General features: G+C 29.4%; 1 protein-coding gene across 4 annotated transcripts in view; it reads left to right on the plus strand.

The window, feature by feature from the left end:
- LOC113366663 (putative uncharacterized protein DDB_G0282133) overlaps positions 1 to 25,328 on the plus strand; it is a 32,210-nt gene extending 6,882 nt beyond the window's left edge. Inside the window, exons 10-22 of one of the 4 annotated variants that reach the window (XM_026608307.1) lie at positions 2,744 to 2,845; positions 2,927 to 3,163; positions 6,330 to 6,540; positions 9,032 to 9,108; positions 11,534 to 11,631; positions 11,883 to 12,018; positions 19,008 to 19,183; positions 19,489 to 19,696; positions 20,167 to 21,101; positions 21,833 to 21,982; positions 23,240 to 23,330; positions 23,517 to 24,611; positions 25,068 to 25,328. In XM_026608307.1, the coding sequence (XP_026464092.1) occupies positions 2,744 to 2,845; positions 2,927 to 3,163; positions 6,330 to 6,540; positions 9,032 to 9,108; positions 11,534 to 11,631; positions 11,883 to 12,018; positions 19,008 to 19,183; positions 19,489 to 19,696; positions 20,167 to 21,101; positions 21,833 to 21,982; positions 23,240 to 23,330; positions 23,517 to 24,611; positions 25,068 to 25,321 (3,770 nt within the window). In that variant the 3' untranslated portion in view covers positions 25,322 to 25,328. The remainder of the gene's footprint in view (positions 1 to 2,743; positions 2,846 to 2,926; positions 3,164 to 6,329; positions 6,541 to 9,031; positions 9,109 to 11,533; positions 11,632 to 11,882; positions 12,019 to 19,007; positions 19,184 to 19,488; positions 19,697 to 20,166; positions 21,102 to 21,832; positions 21,983 to 23,239; positions 23,331 to 23,516; positions 24,612 to 25,067) is intronic. The other 3 variants (XM_026608308.1, XM_026608309.1, XM_026608310.1) reach the window with 3 other exon arrangements.
- Positions 25,329 to 27,025: the final 1,697 nt, after the last annotated feature.

Genomic DNA, 27,025 nt, shown 5'->3' on the forward strand with positions numbered 1-27,025 from the left:
CTTTTTTTTACAATTACAATGAAATGGCTCGGTCGATTGTCGCGCAGAACTGAAAAACTCTTGTTCTCATCGAGATATATCGAATGGCTTTTAACTTTTTAAAATCGGTTCAGCTATTTTTGAGAAAACGTCGGCGAAAGGTAAAAAATCGGCTCACATACACATACGCACAGCCATATATGCACATAGACATACTTTTTCCAAATTTGTTCGCATTGGATTCAGAATGGCTTGAACATGAAATTAACAAGTCGGATTTTGTCGCGAAAACAAACTTTTCCTTCGGGAAGTTAAAAAATAATTTAATTTGGTGAGTAGTTCTGATTTTGTAATTGCTCTTTAAAATAAATCAGTTATTTCAATATTTAGTATCATAGTTATGATATGCAAAATACTGAAATATATTTGATAAAAATGCATCTTCAACCTTAATAATATTGAATACAATCTTTCTTCGCTTGATTTTATTTTTTTTGGCTGATATTGTTAGACCAATTTTTAAAAAAGGACCAAGATTTTTTGAAAAGTTTTAGTTTTTTTATGCTTTGAAATATTTTGGAAATTTTGAACTTTCTTTAAAGCAATTTTTATATATTAAGTCTTCGTATTAAGTATTAAGTTTTTGTAGAAACGAAATATCGAAGCGCGTGAGCGCCGCGTCGCAGTCTAACGGATAAACATTGGTACAGAACCCATATAAATGTAAACAAAATTTGTTTTTATTGTTAAAATATATATAAAATATCTGATAATTTGATGTGCATAGGTCCAATAATCATTTTTGTCCGCCAAATGGCCTTTTTAACTTCCCGTAGGGTAGTTATAGTAATGAGCCGAAAATCGAAAATGAAAATTTTTGCATTTCTCGACGCTTTGAAGGATTGTGAACATTTTGGCATACCTCAGAAAAAATGGATGTGTGTGTGTGTGTTTTTTGTATGTCCGCATTTTTTTAGTTTTCGGGCGCACGGATCAACCGATTTGAATGGTTTAAAAAACATTCGATTCCTATTAATAGAGAGATGTGCTGATTAGTTTTTGGCAAAGGCAGGTGCAGTCATTACGGAGATATGGAGCAAAGAGTGCAAAAAATAGAAATGTTTTTGAGAGAACGGATCATCCGATTTGTATGATCTAAAAAACATTCAGTTCGTAATGACGGGGAAAAGTGGTTATTAGTTTTTGGCTAAGGTAGGCCCAGCGGTTTCGGAGATACAGAGCTAAATGTTAAAAAGTTGGCAGTTTTTGAGAGAACTAAGCGTCCGATTTAAATGATTCAAAGAACTTTCTGCTTGTTTCAACAAAGTTATTGCCTTTGAGAAAAAAAAGTTGTATCTAATTTTTTTTTTTTCAAAAAATATTTTTGTAATTTTGGATTAAAAATTCAAAAAATTACCCAGGCTAAGCACAGTCTTAGCGCCACTCTGGTGCAAATGTTTACGCAAGTGCGTTTAGACTGTTTATGTACTGGAGCACTTTTCCAATTTTGTAAAAACTATTGAAAAATGTGAAAATGTCGCACAGAATTGTTTGCAAATGTTTAGGCTGTGACTATACCGGAGCACTTTTTCAATTTTGTGTAAATTAGGCAACTATTTTTTTTTTTTTTGAAATTGAATTCGAAATGAAATGACGATTGTTAATGTTCTGGAGATAAATTGATTTATGATTTACATTTGATTTGCTCAGATATAACACGATAGCAAAAATAATGAAAGTATTTGTAATAATATATTGGAAAACGTTTAAAATTTCTCGAATATTTACGGTACGGGAAGTTCCAGCAATTTGCTTTAAGGCACGATGCCATGCACCACTAGTTACTGTTTTTATTGGATCTGCGAAACGGCTAGACTAGCGTTCCCAAAATTCATCAGTTCTTTATTTCGTCAATACATTTAAAATGGTTTTGCCCCGTATCTTTGGAGCAGCTAGACCTGCCTTTGTCAAAAACTAATCAGCACATCTCCCTATCAATTGGAATCGAATGTTTGTCGAATCATTCAAATTGGTTGAACCGTGCGCCCGAAAACGTGGACGAAAAAATGCGGACATACAAAACACACACACACATCCATTTTTTCTGAGGTATGTCAAAATGTTCAGGAACCTTCAAAACGTGGACAAATGCAAAAATTCATTTTCGATTTTCGGCCCATTACTACAACTACCCTACGGGAAGTGAATTAGTTGTATATTATAAATATTTGTATTTTTATACTCCATTTATGTTCATAGAATTTCTTTTCAACATTTGTGTTTTTGCTTTATTTAAATATTTTCAAAAGGCAATTTTTTGTGTTTCTCATATTCGATATTCCCAAAACAGTATTAGTATTGAGAATAAACAGATTCTTATATGACACTATATGATCATACATGTGAGAGAAAGCTTAGAACCTTTTTTAGTTACGACGGGCCAACAGCCACTGCTGACGAATCAGCCGATGATAATAAATTTTATTCTGATATTTGTTTAAATTTTTGCATTAGTTGCATTGCATTGCTATTAATTATTACTTGCTATGACAAAACTTTTTTTTTAAATCATTTGATTTACAATAGCTTAAAAAGTATTTTTAGATAAAAAATCTGTAACAGTTCGAATTGTTGTCAATATTTGCATGTACTAGTTTTTAAATTTATTACATTACATTAAAAATAATTACGTAATTATGTTTATTAGATATTTCGTATATTTGATTCGATATTTTAAGACTTTGGATTTATATTTAATTTTAAGGCTCTTCGTCTAAAACATGTACATACAGAGAAAACTGCCAATGTTTTTCGCCTGACCTTTGTATTTCTGAAGAAGTAATACGCGTTTTAAACAAAGAGACAGGTACAAACAGCATAAATTTGTTAATATATTAAATTATTTTTTTGTATCAATGCATTAGGGCAATTCTTATTTAATTTTCAGATGGCACTGTTGATAGTACCAATATTAAAGCATCTTCAACAGCACGTGGTGATATCGTGTACTTACCTGGAGATGGCAAAAAACTAACCTCGAAATCAAATGTTGAAAATAAATCATTGCTCAGCAAGGATGCTTCAAAGGTTCTTTCTAATCTTAAATTGGATAATAGTGGAAATCTTCAAACTATAAAACCAACGAAACAGTTTATCATACCAAATGAAAATTTGGACGATATAAGTACGTACTTATTTCATAATCAATAAATCTTAAAATCAAATATTAATTGATTGTTAAAACAAATATTACATAGATATTAACCACTTAATGCTTACGGTCGAACTCAGTTCTTTCGTGCAAAACTGGCAAATTTAGCACATGAATAAACTCAGTTTGTTCATAGAAATTTTTAAACTTATCGCAAATTGTTGGACGATCGGATCACTAAAAGAGCTTTATAATATTTTATATTATATTTTACTATATATATTAATGTAAAAAAAATCAGTAACTTTAATGCTTCAAATATAATTATACACCAACCGTTTTTTTGGGTTTGCGATTCGATTCCCTCATTTGTTATTATGAACTAAACCATACTGAACACATTGCAATAATAAAAATATATTTGATGATTTTTTGCCAGTAAATTTAAAAAAAAATGTGAGCATTAAGTGGTAATTAAACGAGTAAAAGTAAACGGGTTGTAGTAGTCTAACTTTGAAGATCACATCAATTTTGAACTTTTTTGCACTTTACTAGCCAGTACAAAATAAAAATAATAAATCACAACAATGATTACCTCTTCATTTGCTCAAATATTTTTTAGAATACGTTTTTGTATTCGAAGCAGTTTGTAAGTTCTCTCATTTTCAAAGCTTTATAATTGTAATTGTAATGTAAGTATTACATATACATAGTAATGTAAGTTGCGTTCCTGTTATATGCAGCTATAAATGCATTGCCTTTTTCAACCAAAAGTTTAAAAGTGTAAATTTACGTTAAGAAAAGGTATCTATTTTTAACAATATTCATTAATTAATTGATGATATTTGATAATTCATCTAGTTTAATATTTCATTAATCGAATAAATAAGATGCTCTATAAGATATTTCCCGACGTCGCTTTGAAAACGTTCCTGCTTCTACATATTTTTTTATTGGATAATCTGTTATATATGTCAACACCTAGATTATTTCTTTGCGAGGATTTGAGCTTTAGTTTTTGAAGGTGGCAACAGCACTCCTGTTATGCGTGTGTCCAATGTTGACCATGGACGTAACTCTGAGGACGTTGTTTTTTTTGTCTGCATGGTAGTGAATTTTATATTTAGAAAACAAAGGTCTGCCGATTATAAATCCTTTATCTTGGAGATATGTGCCGAGTGTCTCCATGCCAAAATGCCATACGAGAAGACATGGCAAAGTAGTCCTTTTTGGTACATCTTCATTTACAATAAATCTAACTCTTCTGAGAGCATATACTTATTTTAAAAACTTAGTTCATATCATTTGTGTGCTTAGGTTAGGCAAGAACGAACTGTCTATAGTTAACCCAAATATTTATCTCCTGTATCAATCTTTTTATGCATCTTTCTGCAACTAAAGTTGATGTGGACTATTTTACTGTTTTTCAATACAATTTTGATTTGTTTTATTTGCGATGCTTATATCCCCAATCGTCTACCAATAGCATCTATATTTCTGTCTTTGATAGCTTATGTTCGTTGATCTTTCACAAATATAATGTAAACATGGAGTCCACGAATTCTTTGTTGAGCAACCTCTATATTCATTTTTCCTACGACACTTCGTTTTTTTTATTCTATTTGATAGAGTAATACAAATTACTGAGGTTTCAGAGCATTTCAATTTTTTAAAAAATCCTTGACTGAGTTCGCAAAATAGTACTCCGCCAGTGACTGATACATAAAATTCAAAAAGTCGATTATATACATTTTATTTATTAACACATTTTTTTTACAAAATAGTTAATAACATTGAAGAAACTTGTAATTCTTAGTGACTATAATTTTAACAATAACAATTCTATAATTTTTGAAAATATTGACAGTATGAGTCTATAATAGCTTGTTCCTGTTTGACCAATTCGTGATTTGTTTAGTTGGTTTACCTGCTAGCTTCTCTAGAAAAATTCCTGTAGAAAAAAATAGTAGATATTTGCTTTTTTACGCAACAGTTCATCAATATACTTTGGGACTGAACTTATCAATTTTACATCAATACTAAATGCAACAAATGGCATTTTTTTAAGTTATTAATTATTTCTGGAATTTACTTCTTTTGTTCAAACAAATGTCCTCTACGTGCATCAATCGAATCGAAATGAATGATTCATCAATCGAATTGAAATGAATGATGCCTTGTACTGAGCACGTTAGTCTTTTAGTTTACTAGTTAGTTTTTGCGAAGGGTACAGGGTGCAAAGGGTGCCAAAAAATGGTCATGCAGCTTTTGTGACCGGAAAATCCGTTTAACAGATGAGAATGATTCAAAAGATTGTTGTTTGTTTTTTGTCAGTGTGAAAAAATCATTAGTTTTTGTGAAAGGCAGGCAGGTTTAGCGATTACGAATCATTTTTTTTTTCTAAAATTGATTAATTATTTAAAATTTCAAAATTTTAATATTTTCATAAAAAACTAAATTTTCACAAAATTAAAATCAATTTTTTTCAGATTTTTTTTTCAAAAGTTTTAAAATTTTAGAAATATTTCAAAATTTTAACGTTTTTACAACTTAAAAAAAAATCTATTTTTTTAAATATATCGGAAAGTATACATATTTTATGAAACATACACAGTTTTTCTCATTTTCAAAAATCTGAAAGCTCGCTTAATTGCGTAAAATAATCTGTTCTCTATGCGTCATTCTAAATAATTCTTTGAAATATGAGACAAGGTCCTTGAATAGATTCAAGGATTCAATTTGATAAATAAAATAGAGAAACTTGCTATTATTAAATATCAATTCTGTGACTATACCGGAGCCCTTTTTCAATTTTGAGTAAATTAGGCAACTATTTTTTTTTTTTGAAATTGAATTCGAAATGAAATGACGATTGTTAATGTTCTGGAGATAAATTGATTCAAGATTCAAGGATTCAATTTCATAAATAAAATATAGAAACTTGCTATTATTAAATATCAATATCATCTTGTTTTTTAAAAAAAAATTAAAATTAGACAACAATATTGAGTTTGGAATACACACGATAAATTGACAGCATGTTTGATTGCCTTCCGTAAAAAATGAAACGTTGGACGGGAAGGAAGGAATTATTGTATCGCTTTATTTTTTAACTGAAGTTCATATTGTTTTTATTGTGATATTCCTAAACGCCGTTATGAATAAAATTTATGATTATTATTCACATTATTATTTATAGATATTACAGATTGTAAAAAGCATCACAAGGCAAAAGTTTTGCAAAAAATTCCAATTCACAGTCCGACATGCAATTCAGGATTGAATAGTTTATCATCTGGAGAAAATAGTGCACCTACGATTGCGCCAAATGTCAAATCCAATCAAATATCCTCGTGTCCTAAACATGGGAAAAGAAAACTTTACACGCCTGATTGGGAATCTAAAACAAGGTAATCAAAATGAACTAAAAATTTTACTCCTTATGAAATTAAACATATTAGATCAAGGGCGAGCAACCTTTTTAACCCACGGGCCAATTTCGTTTTCAAAATTTTATGGCGGGCCGCACGTAATTTATATATATACTAGCTGACCCGGCGAACGTTTAGCCACCGAAAATATTTTTAGAAAATCATTAGTATTAGAAATGAAAGGGGCAGCTAACACATATTACATTGATAATTTACCCACTACAACGCTAAAATACTAACATACATATTCGAATTAAGTTATGCTATGCTTAGCAAAACGAGTGAGATTTCAATAACTCTGAAAATAAGTTCACGTTTTCTCTCAAAAACAGTTTTATCTTCAGATTTTAATATTAAATTTCTAATTTTTTTGCTAGAATTGTGCCTTCTGCAAAACATTCAAAAACTATGTACTTTTAATGCACATCGGAAAATATTTGTGCAGTAGGATAAGCCTGCAAATTAGTTAGTTTTATCGGAGGTAACCATTTCATTGCCAATATCTAAGAATTTAATTGGTTTTAAAATATTGCAGCGAATAGAGCGGATAAATTTAACCCTTTTTATAATCTCAGAAAAATCTTGATTGAATTTCAATTAAAAAGGTTCACAAAAAAGACGATAATAGTTAATTGATCGATTACCGAGCTAAATAAAAATGATTGGACTACTAAAATGACTATAAAATAATGAAAATTTGAAGTTGTATGTAGTTTTCCATTCCGCAAGAAAAGATAAAGAACAAAATTTAAAAAATTGTTACGGTCGTACAACCCATGATAAATATAAATTGATTTTTCTTTTTGAATAAAATTGAAGCTTTTTCAAAAGTCTGAACTAAAATTAGGTCAAAAGATTTATTGACTGAGTGCGGGAATAATGTAACTGCAACAGAATTACAAAATTGCCACAAGATAAGAACAAAAATACAAAATTGAAAAAAGTATATATTTTATATAATTACGAGTGTATACTATAAGTGTTTATAAATAGAAATACAAAATAAAAACAAATAATAGTTAAACAGAAAAACTAATTTACTTGAAAACTTAAGAAATTTGGAATTGCTTTTTTATATAAGCTGTTTTTTTTAATTTTGTTATTTATTTTATTTTTTTAATATGGAAAGTAGCAACACGTATGCAGCTTTGATATGTTTTACTCAGTTTTGATAGGTGGTATTTTTTATGAATTTCATGGTTGAAATTAACACAGGTTCACAAAAAAAGTTGTTTGGATGGGTCGATGTACTTTTACTGCTGAGTATATATATATATATATATATATATATATATATAATATGGAAAAACATTTAAAAACTGGCATAAACTTGAATCTAGCATTTTTCTGAATGAATGAATTATTATCCAGCGACTGTGCTTTTGTGGACCTGTGTAATTGTTCGCACACATAAGTATTTCCAAAAAAACAATTTATCATAATTTGATTTGAGTTTTTTCTTCAAAAGCGAAAATTTCTCAGGGCTGACATTATAAAAAATTGCGATGTTTACTGGAAAAATAAATTTTCTAAATATGTATTATTTTGCATGGTTAATGGCGAAGAAAACATTTACATGAAAACACAGCTGTTTTGTTAGCTTTAACCACAAATTAAAATCTTTTATTACCAAATTGACAAAAGTACTACAATTGTTCTTTCATATCCAAAAACAATTGTAGTTCGTCGTATACTCCTTTAAGCATTGCATCACTATTGAGCTAACGTACTTTGGTATTGAAAAGCACATCGTCATATTCACGCTCTAAAATGTCAAGAAGTTTTTAAATTCACGATGATTTAAACTTCGCGATATAAGTTCTCAATTTTTCTTGCAATATTGTTAAACTAATATTTATTTTGTTAGAAAATGCTATTTCTGCGAACAACAGTTTTTACCAGTGACAACAAAATTAGCCTTTACAGTCGTGTTTGATAAAATATATAAAAAAATAATCTGTAGTTGAGAAATGCTTGGCGGGCCGCAGAAAAACCACCGGCGGGCCGCATGCGGCCCGCGGGCCGCGGGTTGCTCATCCTTGTATTAGATATTTGTTTAATCTCTAAATCGTAAATGTTCTTTGATTATGGGTCTATCTAATAATAATCTTGTTTTTTTGTTGTAATTTTTTGATATTAAAACATATCTGAATTGTCTGGATTTCATAAAAATTAATAATCAGGGCGCAGAAACAAATTTGACATTGTTTTATGTGACATTGTTTAAATTGCTTGAATGATTGAATGATCAATGCTGATGTGTGACAGAAGTATACTTCCATATCATACCTATGTATACATATTAACATAAAATTAACAAAACATTTTAAAGCTTTAAGTAACAAAATAGTCAATGATAAATGAATAATGATTTGACTCAATTATAAATTAAAATTTGTTAAATCAGGTTCATCAGGTTAATTTTGAGTATTAAAATGTAAAAAATGTGTGATTTTATTTTATATTTTAGTTCCTCAGCAGGAAATGTTAAACCTGAGACACCTCATGGAAATAAGTCACATACTCATGGACACAACTGTAAGAAAAGTTTGTATAAATTCATTATTTTTTACTTATAAGTATAAAATGCTGTCTATAAATATGCTGTAAGTATATTTACAGACAGCTATGTAAGAATATTATCTTATATATATTTTCTTATATATAAATAATATATATATATATATATATAATTTATATACAGGGTGCTTCAAAAAAATGTATACACACTTTGAACTTCCATAGAAAATTTATTTACCGTTCTAGAAAGTTAAATTTCAGGAAAATAGAAAGCTGAAAGTTCAATGTAAATGAAACAAAAATAACAAATGTTAATACTGTTCAGAATGGTGACCTGCAGCCAGGGCCGGATTTAGAAATTTGGCGCCCCGGGGCACTAACAAAAATGCCGCCCCATCCCTGAAATTTTACGAATTTTCGAACTTTTTTTAAAACAATCACGCTGCTTCAGCTGCGTAGGGACAAAATATAGGAGCGCGTAAGCACCGCGTCGCAGTCTAACGAATAAACAATGTTACATAACCCATATAAATGTAAACAAAATTTATACTTATTATTAAAATATTTTCAAAATATCTGATAATTTGATGTGCATATGTCTTATGATCACTTTTGTCCACCAAATGTTTCTTTTTCAATTTTTTTTATTGGATCATCGAAAGTGCTAAACCTGCATCCCACAAATTTAAGCAGTTATTTATTCTATAAATTTTTTGAATGATATTGGACGCTTCTTTTCTCAACAACTAAATTATCATTTTTGGCATTTTGGCCCGTATCTTCAAAACATTTGGACCTGTCTTGGCCAATAACTAATCAGCACGTCTCCTTAACAATAGGAATTGAGTCATTTAATCGGTTGATCCGTGTTCACTTGAATAATTAAAAATATTAGATTTGTATTGATGGCAAGACGTGCTGATTAGTTTTTGGCACGAATTACGAAAAATGGTAATTGAGATGTGATATTTCTTCTCTAAAACAGCTACGCAGCGCGATTGCTTTGTAAAAAGTTCATAGTTTTCAAAAAATTTCAAAATACAAAAAATGTGTTTTAAAAGTCATTTTCTTTCATTTTCATTTTTTTTTCAATTTTAGAGCTCTTTATAAAATGTAATTTTCAGTACGGGATGTTTCAATAATTTGTCTTAAGGCACAATGCCATGCGTCACTAGTTTAAATTTTTTTTCAACGCTATAAGCTTGGAAGTGCAAAAATTCGTCATTTTAAGAAGGCTCGAGAACTGAAGAAAATATTTTTCTTAAACTTTCGGCTTGTTTACGGATCTTTATATTAGCCAAATTGACAAATTTGATAATGACTTATTAACCAATTTGATAATTTACGTTTGGAGAGGGAGGCAAGGCAAAATAATAAATTTTAATAATCGGTTTTCAACCCAAATTTTGAGTTGAAATCGTATTATGTTTTGTTAATAATATTTCTTGAAATAAAAAATGTTGTTAGAAAAAAGTTGATTATATAGTATAGAATTTTTTTCTCACTATCCAAATTTTGCCGCCCCCAAAAATTTGCCGCCCTGGGCAGTAGCCCCGATTGCCCCTACTGTAAATCCAGCACTGCCTGCAGCATCAATACAATTTTGAGAACGAGTCACCACTGATTCTGTTCATCGCAAGGTTGCAATTTTGTGAATGGATTCAGGAGATGGTGAAACGTGAAACGGGATATATGGGTGGCATCATTTAGCCCCGCACTATCACAGGGACGTACGAGCTTACCTGGATCAAAATTTGTCGGGCCAGTGGATAGGACGCAGGGGGCCAATCGAGTTTCTAGCACTTACAGCACTGGAGTTCTCCAGACCTTACAGCACTGGATTTCTTCTTGTGGCGCACAGTAATAGATGAGGTGTACAAACGTAAACCACATAACCTAGACATTCTTTGGAATGAGATTCAAGCAGTGTGTAGAGAAATCAGTATTAACATTTGTTATTTATGTTTCATTTACATTGGACTTTCAGCTTTCTATTTTCCTGAAATTTAACTTTGTAGAACGGTAAATAAATTTTCTATGGAAGTTCAAAGTGTGTATACATTTTTTTGAAGCACCCTGTATATACCTGAAACAAGCTTTGTATAGAAGTATAAGTCTTCTATAGAAACTATATAATGCAGAATATAGTTTTAATAAAATTAATTACACAAATGTAGTAAATATTGGAATCTAATAATGTTTTATAAAAAATCGATAAAATATACCGTGATAACAACATCTTACCTATTGCCTGTGTATGTCAGCCGAATTTTGACTTTAGATCGACGTTTTCTGAAGAACCGATTTTTAAAATTTAAGAACAATGCGTGCAGATAATCGCGTTAAAAATGAATTCTTCTTGAATAAGTTGATTATTTTTTTGCATATATCGGAAAATTTTTATTATTTATTCAATTGAAGTATACTGGACTTAAGAAATTATTAACACCAGGTTGCGGAGGTGAAGGCGATGGCCATGTTCATTGGACGCCGAACACGCATAACAAAGGATGCGCATGCTGTTACTGTTCTGTATATGATGGAGCTCCGGTAAGTATTTTAAATCTCTCACTAATTATTTGAATATAGAAACGTATCATAAAATGAAGATAGAAATATTAGCTACAAATATGTGCTATTGTCTGTTAATATTGTAATTTAATATGTTTTTATATTAATATAATTATTTTTGTCGTCATAAAATGTCATTACTATAGTTTTAGTTTTTCATTTAAATTTTATATTTTCAACTTTAATTAATTGTTTTGATAAATATATAATTTTTAATTTCTGTTTTACAGCCAAACACTTCAAGTCCTGTAAACAGAAAATATAATGAAGCTCGTGAAAGATTACGTGGTAAACTAAATAAAACTAAGGCTTTGAATACAGCAGCTTCTAAAATCAGCGCTGATGTAGCATCTTCAGACTCAAAAGGTGAAAATCATTCAATTATTCATTTGGCTAATGTTCAATTTCGAAAAATATTTAATCTCCGAGGTGTATGGTTAATGTTCAATTTTGAAAAATATTTATTCTCTGAGATATTAATTTTGTTTTTTTTTTTCTCGTTTGCTGTTTTAGTTCTGATAGTGAATGAATGTTCAGTAAGAATAACTACAATTTATTTTAGTGGTCAAGTCGACTTTCTTTCGCAAATTTTTATATTAAGCTGTTCAGCAAATTAGTACCACGTAAGAAAATGTCTTTGTATCAATTAATATTTACGGCTGCCGCTCTCAGAATAATTTTTAACTTCCCGAAGACGAAGTTTTTTTATTAAAAAATTCGATTTTTATGTTTTTCTCGACGTTTCAAGCCATTCTGAATCGAATGAGACCAAATTTGGAAAAGGCATGTGTATGTATAAACAGATTTCGTCGACCTTCTCCCAAAAACAGCTGCGCCGAATGCTTTGCAAACCATTCGACATAACTCGATTGCCAGTTTTGCGCAACGATCGGCCGAGCCGTAATAATAATTAATTCGTAAACAGCAAAAAAGTGAAAAAAGTTTTGTCCACGTTTTAGCCCGCAATTTTGAATCGATTATAAAAACTCAAAAACCGCCCGAAAGATATTTGGAAATCGTGCCGTTTCTTCGTAATTAACTGTTGTAATTGTTTTTCATGAAACTTTTAATGTTGATAGACATCATGGTCCTTATGAACATACTAAAATATTACGGTCCTATGATAAGTCGTTTAATTTTAAAAATCCATCAAACTTTGAAAAAATATGATACGAATTTGTGTCAAAAATCGCTTTGTGGTGTGATAAGATCAAATTTGGATTTCCCTAATTTAAAAGCCATTGGATTAAATTCGATAAAGAAAAAGTGCGATTAGGTTTGCGAGAAGATTGACCAATTCATTTTTTTGAAATTAGCGGAAAAATAATTTCTCTAGTTTAAAAATATATTAATTTAAATGATAAAATAATATGATGAACTACGATCATGATATATGTAATGGTGCCAATATTTTCTTATAGCAGATGCTTAATATTACACAAAATAATTTATCTTTATGAAAAAAATTCGATGTTTTTCATAAAATTTAATATGGCGATAAAGTTCATGCACTAACTAAACAGTCCTACTAAAATTGGTAGAATCATATAAATTAGGCTTGCAACGAATAGAATGTTCGGCATACTCCCATGCCCATGACCGAATATTCGTAGTTGTTATATTGAAAACTCACTACATGTTTATTCAAATTTTATGCTTAGGCTCGCAACGACTATTCAGTTACTTTCTGTTATTTGGAAAATTCGACACCATTTGTACTATTTGGCCGAATACCGAAAACTTAACCCTTTCGACTCGGATGCCGCCGCTCCGGCGGCAAATCGTGTCGTCGCGAGCTAAACTTACAACATGTGATTTTTTCATGCTTCTGAAAATACTTCACTATTAAGTTCATTTATTGATTAATTTATAATTATTTTCATAAATAAATATGATAAAATTAATCAAATAGCTCATAAGCACTATTATTTTTTAGATATAAATGTTACTAGAGATTTCATTTTATATATTATTTATATATATATATATATATATATATATATTTATATATGCAATGTAATGTATTATACATATGCATATTATACATACATACATACACACACGTGTATATATATATATATAGATAGATAGATAGATACTTTATTTAAATTCAATATTTACAATTTACGTCAATACAATTATTATTTTTATCACAATATTATAATATAACTATAGTAATATCAGTGATATTTATGAACAACTCAAGATTAACCTAATGACAATTAATAATTAACTTAGATTAAAGAATTAATTTATTGTATAAATAGGTTGATCTATAGGATGTTTTTTGACAGTCGCATTGAAACAATTCCTGCTTTTCAATTTCCATTCATTGGGAAGCTTGTTGTAAATTTCGACGCCACATTCTATCGCTTTCCGACAGTAAATAGCAACACCTCCGTGCATATGTATACTACTGCAGAATGAGCTGACTAGCCGAAAATCACGTATATAGGTCGATTTTGCTCGTTGCCAAGCCAATGTTCACATAAACAAAAAATGTTTATTTTATTGTCATGGACAACTTTTGTTAATGCCTCCGTTTTATTGGATAAACATTGAATGTTCAAGGACATTATATATTAAACCAGTTTAACAATTTTTCTTCGTTTTTTCTCCCAGATGAAATAAAAAACGGTCCACACAGACTCCTTTTGGCCAAACATCCGGAGATTTTATTCTTTCCAATTCACTCTCTGCAACGGATACCTTGAAAGAGGCATATGTTTTCGGATGTTTAGAAGCCATTTTCTCACATTCAATATTTTTGAAGTTTTTCTCATTTAAATAATTTTTTAGAGTTTCCGTCGATGTTTCCGGTGCCAGGCGAAACACATGCAAGTGAGCCTTCCTCACAACTCCCGCGAGTGTAGTGCTCACATTTGTTCCTTCTATGGCTTTGTTTTTTCGTTTCGGCGACTTCTTTTTCTGGACCAAAGTCCAGTTTCCATCGTCACTTGCTTTAATTGATTGTTGTTCAGTTTGGGTCGATTGATTAGGCAGCTCCGTGTTGGCAACCGCATCTCGGAATGTTTCGCTTCTACGCTTGTCTAATTCCTTTAAAGCAGTTGCTACTGCAACACTCACCTGTTCTTTTGAGACCTTATTAGCATTGGCACTATTTTTATTGGTAGATTTATGTTTAGGCTTCTTAGATGCTGCTTTCTCAGTATTACTATCAATATTGGGTGCAGCTGACGAAACTTCTTTATTCTTTTCATTTGGCTTTAATAATTGCAGCATCTTAATTTTTTCTTCAAGATTCTGAATTATGTATTCCTTATCCTTCATTATTGTCATTTTATCGTCTATTATGGTATTTTTGTCGGTAATTGTTTGTTTTAAGTTGTTAATAGTATCCATATGTTTGTCACTCGACACTTCACTGCTCACCTCACAGCACTGTATCAAATTTCCAACAATGAATTTAAAACCTTTTCTTGTGGCACAACTCACATGGTAAATTTTGCCACAGTTCTTACAAACACCCACACTTGCAGAAGGTTTTGTTTCACAGCAGTTGTAGGTTTTTTTGGAATCCGATTCCAAAATATTTAATTGTGTCAGAGACATTACGACACTTCAAAAAACACGTCCGCACGGTTCAACGGTTCAACACACATGTATATATATATATATATATATATTGAATGGTAGAATCTTGGATTTTTGTATATTTTGTAGAGTTTCGAACAAGAATCCAAAAGTAATAAAAAAACAAGAAAAGTTTTTAATAAACAATTTCTTTATTTATTTATTTATTTATTTACTGTCGACGTTTCGGAACTAGGTACGTTCCATCTTCAGGACATCTGTCAAGAAACATGATCTTGATGAGATTCAAGCAAACAATATGTTTAGGAAAAGAAAATAGATTTTTCTTAACCACTAATTTGTTTCCAAAAGCCGATCGCATAACATCGAGAGAACAATATTATTTGTGTTTTCAAATAATAATTTTAAAAAAAGACAAAACTTTTAGTAATTTTGATTTACAAAATTTAACTATTCGGCGGAAAAATAACTCACAAATTCATTTTTTGTTTTAAAAATCTTGTTTAGTGAAAAAGTGCTAACTTATATTCAAACATACAAGTAATTAATTCAATTTTGTCATTAACCTTTTCTTAAAATTTTCCATAACTTTCAAAAAAATTCTATCATTTTTAATATCCTGTTCTGATAATCCACTCATTTATTTTTATCATTTTTATTCTGATCATATTATCATATTTCTGTACATTATTATTTTTTGCAATTAATTTATTATTTAAGAAAAATCTATTTTCTTTTCCTAAACATATTGTTTGCTTAAATCTCATCAAGATCATGTTTCTTGACAGATGTCCTGAAGATGGAACGTACCTGGTTCCGAAACGTCGACAGTAAATAAATAAATAAAGAAATTGTTTATTAAAAACTTTTCTTGTGTTTTTATTACTTTTGGATTCTTGTTCGAAACTCTACAAATATATATATATATATATATATATATATATATATATATATATATATATACGAGTAAGTTCTTGTGGGGCGATACATCAAAGAATAAAAAGCAAAGATTTTTAAATTAATCTTTAATTCCAAACGTTTCGACATTCAATTTAATGTCATCATCAGTGGATATTAACGTTGGTAGGTTACATCTAGAGAAGTGTGCACAACACTAGAAATTAGCACTAACATTTATACAACTAACTTGTCAACACCATTCATTTTTTATAATTTTTTGTATGATGTAAAAAGAAAAATGACAGTTTTATTTGAACAAAAATCTGAGTAAAGTTAGGTAATTTCTGCCACGACTTGTGTACTTTGCGAGTTCCGAGGCTTATGTCGTGACAGGTTTAATATTAACCGTATCTACTTTATAAGAATATTGTTTTTTTAATTATTTTTTTTATTTAGTTTTTATTCAGAATATATTTGATATAATTTTTATTAATTAATTTTAATAAACATCTGTGTAGAAACGATTTTTAAATTAATAACATGGTTTTTATCATATTTAATTTTTTTTTTCAAATTTTCTGTTTTATCTTCATACTAACTGAATTTAAAAGCAATTTTATCATATTTTAAAAAAATCTGATACAATAACTAATACTAAATTCCGAGTTGTGAGATATGTATAGCACTATAATATACCGAGCGCAGCACACCGTCCAGCAGTCAGGCTCCCGAGTGGAAGTGTTAAAAAAAACTTACGAACATTTAAATAATCATTGATTTTATATATTAGAAAACTTAAGCATTAGAAAAAATTAGAAATTTGGAAGATGAGAATTAAAAACTAGTTTTTTGCATTTTTTGGAAGTGGTTTACGTTTTTCTTCCAGTTTCAGAGAAAAGGTTGTGAAAAAACTCTACTTGGCACCGATAAATACTTTGCTTCATTTTTTATCAAAAACAAAAATTGAAAATGAAATTTTGTTGATTGTCATGATTTAATATATTATATTAAGCATTCTTAAGAAAAGGAAATGAATTCATAGATAAGGATGAACTCTTAACTCTATATATGGAGCGTAATCATTGATTGATTCCTTTTAAAAATAACAAATATAACAGTAACGTGTTCATTTATAGTAATAAATGGCAAGTCGTTAAAATTTAATTTATTATGTATGTATACGATCAAGAATTCATCTCCAATCTTATGTTATCTAAACCTAATGTCACATCGTAAGCTCTTTAATGCATGAAACCAGTGCCGGTTTTTCCACTACCAGGGTGAGATTTCTACGGCGCCCTTCAACTACAATTCAAACCCATTCGAAAAAATGGAAAACATTTAATGAAATAACCGTTTATTTAAAAAAATAATTATTTATTATAAAAAATAACCATTTATTACAAAAACACTAATAAAATTTTACTTTTCTGGCCTTTCTATCAGCGAACTATTTTATAAGGTTGTCAAAGTCGATGTTTTCAGCAATTTCGTTTTCAATTGACAAAGTTGCTAAGTTTGTCAATCTAGATTGGAAAATTGTTAAAATTGAAAGATAGGTTTTTATTTAGGTTTAATAATATTCGCAATGCTATCCATACATTTGGATACAGTTCTTGTAAGTTGCAATCTTTGATGAAATGTGGTTACATTTTGTTCAGGCAAAAGGATATCAGACTTACTAGTTCATCACACAACATACAAACATATATGTCTGATTTAGAGTCTACAGTTAATTTGAGCATGACAAGGTCGGGTTTTTCTGGAATCTGTTTAATATTGTACATTGTAAAGACCAAGATTCCGAGTACTCATTTAAATGTTCGAACCTTTCATTGACTGAAATTAATCATAATTAATGTAGTGTCCAAAAGACAATTGAAAAAATTCAACCTCAAATTTTTTTCTGGAGAAGTTATAGGGTCATCGCGTGCAATGTCACCAGCTTCACGCTTAACACGTCGAATTCTTGTTGTAGCTTGTAATATAGGTTCAATTTCTAGTTCTTCGTCCAACTCCTTCGCAGTTAAAATAGCGCTTTTAAAGCCTGTATTTTTGTAGTCTTCCAAGAAATTGCATCATTTCTTCAACATTTCTTTACATTTACCAAGATCCATATCAGCGGAGCCCTGGGCTGTTGCCCAAATGCGCCCTACCCTAACACCGCTGCTGCATGAAACCCAAATATAACTTGCGCTGGGCGGCGGCGGCGCCTTTGATTATAAGTATTCGGCATTCGGCCGAATAAAAAAGTGCCGAATACCGAATATAGGGAATACCGAGATATCAATTGAAATTCGCAATGGTTAGATTTAATCGAAAGCGAAATTTTTATTTTTGAAGTAAACAGTCAATTATTACATATTTCGGGAAGTTCATGCAGCTTCGGAGTTTTGATAATAAAAAGTGCTCTTGATGTTACCTAAATGTTTAACAGTATAAGCTATTTCTGAATTCTTATTGAATAATTTAGATTAATGCAACTAAAGGTTTTTTTAGTTTTTCGGGTGAAGGAGCACGGAATATGCACACATTACATATGTCATATTATTTTTAAGATAAATATTTATTTAGACAGTTAAAGATATAATATTTTTTTAGACAGTTGTATTGTATATTTGTGTTGCTTTTATGACGTTCTCTTGACATCTAGCCATAATTCGACAAATGACAAAAAAGTGAATCATGTGAGCTAAACGATCTATACATTTTCATATAATGTTCTAGTTTTCCAAAAAAAAACTAAAAAATTTACGGTAATTTAGTATGATTTACATTTTAAGAAACAAATACAGTTTATTGGTACAGTGCTATCCCACAAATATTGAAACGCACACCTTTAAAGAACTCATCATATAAAAAATAGTCATATACTTTAAAAATTCTATTTTAAATTTCAGTTCCAAGTCGTGAGAGTTCATGTCCTACCAGTACGGAAACTCGTGATGTGAACAAACTTTTGGAATGGATTGAAGGTGCTACAAACAAACAGCAGAAAGATCCAGCTAAGAAAGCAGAAAAAAAGGCCAGACAAAAACTTAAAAAGCTTGCTGACAAGGAGCGCGAAGATGAAATGGTATTTAATAATACTATTGTTTGTCAATGAATGTTCGAACAAAGTAAAAATTTTTAGTACTTCAGTTGCATTTTCCAAAACTAATAATAAAAAAAAATCAGATGCGCTTATTAATTCGAGTTCGAGTCTGGTGTTTTTATGTAAATAACATAGTACTATTTTTATTAAATAATAATTTGTCATATATACATATATATAAGTGGTTTTGAAGACATAATTTTGTAAAATTTATGAACCATATCATCATGATAACCTTGCAAACAACTTTCATTTATAAAATAATGAGATGCAAAAATGTTATTTAGGTGATTACGCCAAGAAGTCCAGAACCTAAACAAATGTATATCGCAGCAGAACCACTGAAAGTAAAATCACAAAGTTGCAGTGACGGTATGGTTAACATCAGATTGCTCACATCTGATGTTCCTAGAGTGGCTGTAACAGCTGTTGGTAGTTCTCCTGATAAGAATAAACTACTTTATACCCTCATAAATGGCCAAAAAATCATTCCAGGTAAATCATAGTGGTAATTTTAAATTTTTTGGTAAGGTAAAACATAGAGTTAAGTAAAGTTATTTAATATTGGAGATATTTTGATAAGAAAATTTCTTGATTTGTTGAACAATTGTCTATCTTAATTGGCTTCCATATTTTAAATTACATAAATGAGAAATTTTATATAAATTTAAACTTAATAAAGCCAATATTATATTGTATATTTGTTATTTTGAGACAACAATGATAATATTTTAAAATATTCAAGGATTTTCTGTATTTTCTTCTTTTGTGCACTGCCTTCCTTAATCTCTTTTTTAATTTAATAATTATTATCATTAATTAAATGGCAGTAAATAACATTTGTTTACACTTTGTCCAAATTTACAGGAATCTATTTATGCACAAGTCTTTGTTCTTGTACTAATTTATATATCTAATCAAATATTAATTATTGATGCTTTAAATGTGTGTGTAAATATTTTAAGAATCTGAATCCCTGAAGAAAAAGAAGAAAAAGGGTAAACAAGATGCTTCAGTATCTGTCACAAATTCAGAATTACCTATCTTAGATGAAGTTAAGACTAAAATTAAGCAAAAGAAAAATGATAAAAACAATCAGCCTTCTATAAATAATATAAGCAAAAAGACTGATGATAAAATAGTTAAAAGTAATGTTAAGAAAGATAGTAAGACTTCTAATAAATCTAATAAAGAAAATATAATAGAAACTGATAGTTCTAAAACTTCTAATAATTCAAAACAAAAACTGACAAATGTAAATTTGAGCAAGATACCAAAATGCCAAGATAAATTTTGTCAGACTGATGATAAATTAAGTTGCGCTAATGAAATCATAGTGAATATTACTAATAATGAAAAGAAGAATAGCAAGAAAGATAAAAAACAAAAAGACAAAAAAGTTGTTAAAAATATAGAAGCTAATAATATTAAGCAACAAAAACTGGAAGCTACTACTAAGTTAACTTCTAATGTAAAAGACAAAGTTACAACAAAAAATAAAAGTGCAATAAATGCTAAATCAGAAAAAGGAAAATTTGTTGAAAGCTTACCAAAGGCTTCTGAAAAATCTGATTACGATCCAAATTCATCACAGGAGTGGATAGAGATCAATAACAAGTCTCGTTCGAATAATAATACTTCAAAGGTTAATTCTGGATTGAATGAGACTGAAAAGAGCAAAAAAAATAATAAATCTAAGAAAAACAAAAATAAGCAAGATCAGAGTCAAACTGTCAATAAAACATTAAATAAAGCATTTGAAAATCTAAATATTTCAAGAGATACTACAATAGAGGTTACTAGAGAGAATATGAGCAAATTGAATATAAATAATATCAATGGAGCAAAAAAAACAATTTCGAAGAATAGTAATATCAATAATGTAGCAGCTAATTCAAAGGTAGGTCATTTTATAACTCGGATTTGACTTCTTATTATGTAGTTTAAAATAATTTATCCATACCAAAATTTTTTGACTCTATAATTTCAGTAACTCTGTTAACAATAATTTTATTTTTGTGCTGTTTGTTTTCTAAAATAATAGTATATTTAAAAATGAACTATGAATATGAATCATGAACATTTGAATTTTAAAATCAGTGTTTTCTTGTATGTGTATTTTTTTTTTACTAAATTTTGAGTTCAGTGCCAATAAAAACTAATTGGCATTTGTTTGAAGGCATTGTGCCTCAAGGCAAATTTCTGGAACTTAAACCTGTACCATGTAATATTTTTTTCAAAGTGGGCTTTTATAGAGATAAAATATCAAAGCGCGTAGGCGCCGCATCAGTCTAACGGTTCCACATTATAATTCTTGATGCGGAACCCATAGAAATGTGAACAAAATTTGCACTTATTATTAAAGTATTCATAAAATATTTGATCTTTGAAGGTGCATACGTATAGTGGCCGTTTTTTTTTTAACTTATTTTTTTATTGGAGCTCCGAAACTGCTGGACCTGGCTTCCAAAAGCTTAAAATGTTTTTCTCAAAAACTCTTGTGAAGATCTTGCTGAGAAATTTAATTAGCTAATTTAGGTTTATGTACTTATTAATAAGAATTTTTTACAATGAGTTTTTAATCTTAAGTTTTAAGTTTATAATTTTAAGTATTATATTTTTATTCAAAAGATACCAAGTGGAAAGAACAATGAATACAGTATAATGGATCAACTGAATCAGGGAATTGGTGTTGAAAGGCTGAAACTTCCTCCTGGAATTACCTTAACTAAAGTTGATGCCGTCACTGCTTATGCTAATCAACAACGCAAAACTTTACAGGTAAAAACAAATATTTAATAATACATTTATATATAATATATGTATATATAATATACTGCATAGATATATAGTCTGAAATATTTCACCTAAGGTTGTTCTAATTAAGATAAGCTAGTTTCCAACGTAGATTCTTCATGCTTCTCAAAAGCATGTACAACTGTAATAACTTTTTAAATGTATTAAACTATTATATATTTATCTAATATATTTTATATATTAGATATTTTTTAAATGTAGTAAACAGATAATAATCGCTGAGAAAATCGTCTGAAAAGTATCAGAGGCGCCCCATCAATTCTAACTTGGCTACACTCGTCCACTGGTGCATTATCATGACGAAAGAAGAATGTTTATCTCGCAAAATCAGGCCATTCAAATTTTTCGTTCACGTTTAGCAATTCTGAATCGATTTTGAAAATTCAAGAACTGTTCAAAAAGATATTAGTTGGGAATCGTGCTGACTAGTTTTTGGTAAAGATCGGCTGGGCTGTTTTCTTGTAATAATGTGTTAAAAAAAAAATTTGTATTGTAGATCCTACTAAAATAATACGGACCTACGATGAGTCGTTTAATTTTAAAAATTCTTCAAAGTTTGTAAAAATTAGTATCATTTTTTTGGCATTTGTCAAAATTAGACCTTTCATCGACGTTTGCTCAAAAACGCCTGAACCGATTTCAGAAATTTAAAAGCCATTCGATGTATCTCAATGAGGACTATCGTTTGTCAGTTATGTGCGACGATCTGCCAAGCCATTTCTTTGTAATTTGGGAAACTTTTCGTCCACATTTAAACTCATGCTACTGAATTAGTTTTAGGTGAAAATCTACCGAGCCATTTTCTTGTTATTAACTGTTGAAAAAAATTTAAGCCAATTTTTATGGAACTTTTTTTTGCGATATATATCATGGTCTTATAAAACTTACTGAAATATTACGGCCTTACGACAGGTAGTTTAATTCATCAAAGTGAAGTTTTTTTGACGTTCGTTAAAATTAAAATTAGACGATTTACTTGGTATAACGATAGAGTGTTCGTTTGTTTTCAATGATGTGTAATAAATCCACACGGAATTCTTTTAATCACTCATAAATTAACTTATATTTTATTGATTAAGACGATTATTTATACTAGTTTGTTTTAATATTGCGGGACATTTAGGAAAACGTGTTTGTGAAATATATGTTACTAAAGTTGTTAAAAGTAATTAATTAGTTGTCGTTGTATCGCTTACCTATATTATATAATTTAATTTTCAGGCAAGCAATGCGTCCACTCTATCTAATGCTCCTAAAATGCAAGAATATGCAATGATTATAGCAAATCCTGTACAAGCACCCCCCACAAAAGGTATATTGTTTTTTATATATATACTTCAAATTTAATTTTATATATATTTTCAAATTTAATATTTTATAAGTGTGATGTAACTTGACACATCCTTGCTAATTTGAGAATTTATTGTTTATCATATAAAAGAACATATTTATTTACTATACTAATGAATGCAATATTAAAATAAAATAAATTATTTAGATGATGGCAAGGTACATGTAGTTCCCTCGGCTGTTACAACTGGTACTAAATCAAGTCGAAAGAGTCGCAGAAAGAACAAGAACCGTGCATTGAATTCTGAAAATGAATCTGGATCAAATAAAACAAAAGAGCCGAAAATGATCACTTTACGAAATCCTTTGTTCCAAAACAACATATTTAAATTAGGATTGAATACATCAGATCAGTATAGTGCTGTGCAACCTGAACTGCCTTATAATCCTATTCCGATGCCTAAGCAAGCTTCTATTACGCAAAACAAAGATGGTATGTTTACGATACGTAGCCCCGCTCTGCAGCATGCCATGTCAACGGGAGTTACTAATTTCAGACCACATCCATATTCAGAAATTCCATCTCAAGATGCCGAACACTTTTCTTATTTTTCTAATGCAGAATCTAGCAATTTAGTAGATCATTATCCAAATGAAAATATTAATTTAGTGGAAAATAATTCTACTCAGGCTACAAACCAGCAATTTGTTAATAGAAATATTTTGCAAGATATTTCTTATGAAGTCTGCACTCAAAACAATGATGTAAGCAACAAAAATGACTCAGGATTTAGAAGCTATACATCTTTTGGCAATCAACATAGTCCAAACTCAAATTCTGTCGGTACTGATGGTGATAATTTTTCATATTTTTCTCAATCTAGCCAAAATTCTTTACAAGAAGCATCGATGCATAATAATCAAGTTAATGACAACAATAGATTTTGCTCTAGTAGCAGTTCCAGTAATATGAATCAGCAACCATTTTCTCATTCTTTTTCACATAATTATCTCAGTGGGCAAAATGTGCAAAGACTAAACAGTCAAGTGACGATTCATAATATTTCAGACTCTATGTATAAATCCAGTTCCCATGACTTAAAAGAGAATGATTGTGGTGTTGAAATCACTAAAATGCCTAATATGCAACAAAGCTATGGTAAATATGGCAATATAGGAGAAGAGCTCACTCTTACTCGATCACATACTGTTAATAATCCAGTAGACTATCAGTCATACCCATTTGCTAGTTTTGTTAATGGGCAAACAAATACAAAGACGCGGAAGGACTCTGATCTTGTAGGTATGTATCACACAATATTGATAGAATTTATTTCCTATATTTTGTACAATAATTTAAATTTGTTTTATTCAAATTTTGCTTTATTTTCATTCCATCATTCTCATTCTGGCTATATTTACTATCAACATAAGTAAGAATTTTTTATATTAGAAGCCTTATATATTCATATTATAACTTTTATATATTTTATAGTCATTGTTGTATTTTTGGTTTCTATTTTATATACATATATTTATCATATGTATATAAATCATATTTAATTATAATAGTTTTTACAAACATTATTCTCAATTAGGACATATAAAATTGTTAATAATTACAATAACACGATTTATTGTTCCCTATTGAATTGACGTTACTCATCAAATATTTTGTTTTAATAATTAATTCTAATTCTGCAAAAGAAAAAAAAAACTTATATATTTGGTCCTTCATTTATTTTTATTGTACTTACAGATAATATATTTGCACCAAACCAAATGGTGAATCTCAGTGAATTAGAATCAGAAGAGCGTGACATTGAATCTTTCAAAAGGTTTAATTATTACTTTGAGCCCCCAAAAAATAAACCTAAAATCAATTTGAATGTGAATGACATTGTTGTAAAGAAAAAGGCTTCAAGTGCATCAGAGAATGGTTCCAGTCAGAATGAATATGTTTCGAATTTGCAGAGGTATCAAATGAACAATTGCTCACAGAAAAAATTTTAATTTTTTATTGACCTACGAAATGTTATTTTTTGTTATTGTCTAAGAAACAGTATTTTAAGTACTATTAGCAAATAAGTTAAAGATGAAATCTCTTAAGCAGTTGTTTTTATTTGTATATTCTGTGATTTTTAAAATAAAATTTACAATATCATAAAAAATCTTATTTTTAATTTATTTCAGTAATTCAATCATTTTTCATCTAGTTGTCGAATGTTATTTGGAGTCAAGTGTGTAAGGTTTACACACATGAATAAGGTTTTTAGTCACGGAAGATAATTTTTCCATTTATTATTATTATTCATATTTAACATTAAATATACTGCGACGTAGTTGTTTATACTATCACCTCCACATAGCAAATCTAAAAAATTCTAAAGATACTTTCTCAAATGTAGCAACATATTATATTTGTATAGTTGTTCTTGAATGCAACTATATATTATATAGTTATATATAAAAAAATATTTATAATTCACTGTGAATGATTAATAAAGCATTTTAAATAATTGGAATGATACCTTAAATTAATTTAACAAGTTTAACATATTTTTTTTGACCGCACCAGGAGCATTGTCAGCCAATTGAGGTCTTTGATTTTCATAAACATTAAACACAAAATTTAATTTTTTGCTTCCGACTTTAGCTATAAAGTATACCTGAAGGTTCAGAATCCCAAATTTCAGTTGGAAAATATATTTTTTGCCTTTTATATGTGAAATTACTGTTTCTATATTCAGTAAAAAAAAACTAAGTCATGTTAAAAAAATTAAATTGATAAAACAACAAAACTTGATATGAAATATATTTATTGGATGATATAGGGTGGGTCGATTTGTATGGGACAAAAAAAGTCCGATATAAGTACGAAAACAACGGTCTGGCAGGTTTCAGTCCTGCACATCATAGTCGTCCAGGCGTTTGAAAGTGTAAAAAACACTCAAAAATTAAACTTGTTCCTGTAAGCTTCAAATGTAATTTATTCGTTGAGAAGTTCAAAAATCAAACTGCCAGACCATCCATATTTATCTATGGAGGTAAGAGGGCATCCATTAATCACGTGATCAAGAATTTTTGTACCTCCCCTCCCGCTTGGAGATACGTGATGATACTCAAAATTATATTTTGGTACTTTCTCCTCCCCCACCATACTTTACGTATATTTTTAGTTACGAGAAAAAATGGTAAATTATTTGATTTTTTAACTTCCCGTAGAGTAAGTTATAGTAATCGCAAAAAAATCGAAATTGAAAATTTTTAGATATATTTAGGTTTCAGAAGTTTCTAAACATTTTGGCATACCTTAAAAAAAATGAATGTGGGTGTGTGTGTACGCGGATACAAATTTTCGTCGACGATTTTGCGAACACGGATCAACCGGTGTGAATAATTCAAAAAACATTCGATTCCTGCTAATAAGGAGACGTTCTGATTAGTTTTTGGCAAAGACAGGTCTATTGTTTCGTAGATACGGGGCAAAAAGTGCCAAAAATGGTATTTTAGTTTTTGAGACAACGAAGCATTCGATTTAAATAATTCAAAGAACATTTTACTTGTATTGACGAAATAAACAACTGGTACAATTTTTGTAAAGAAAGATTTAATGTTTCGGGAGATTTAATAAAAAAAAGTAAAAAATAATGCCATTTGACGGTCAAAAATGAACATTAGACATATGTATATCGTATTATCAGATATTTTATAAAG

Source organism: Ctenocephalides felis, unplaced genomic scaffold, assembly GCF_003426905.1.
Source record: "Ctenocephalides felis isolate EL2017-DRISC unplaced genomic scaffold, ASM342690v1 CF-g0.4_SCAFFOLD_01170, whole genome shotgun sequence".
Taxonomy (NCBI): Eukaryota; Metazoa; Arthropoda; class Insecta; order Siphonaptera; family Pulicidae; genus Ctenocephalides; species Ctenocephalides felis.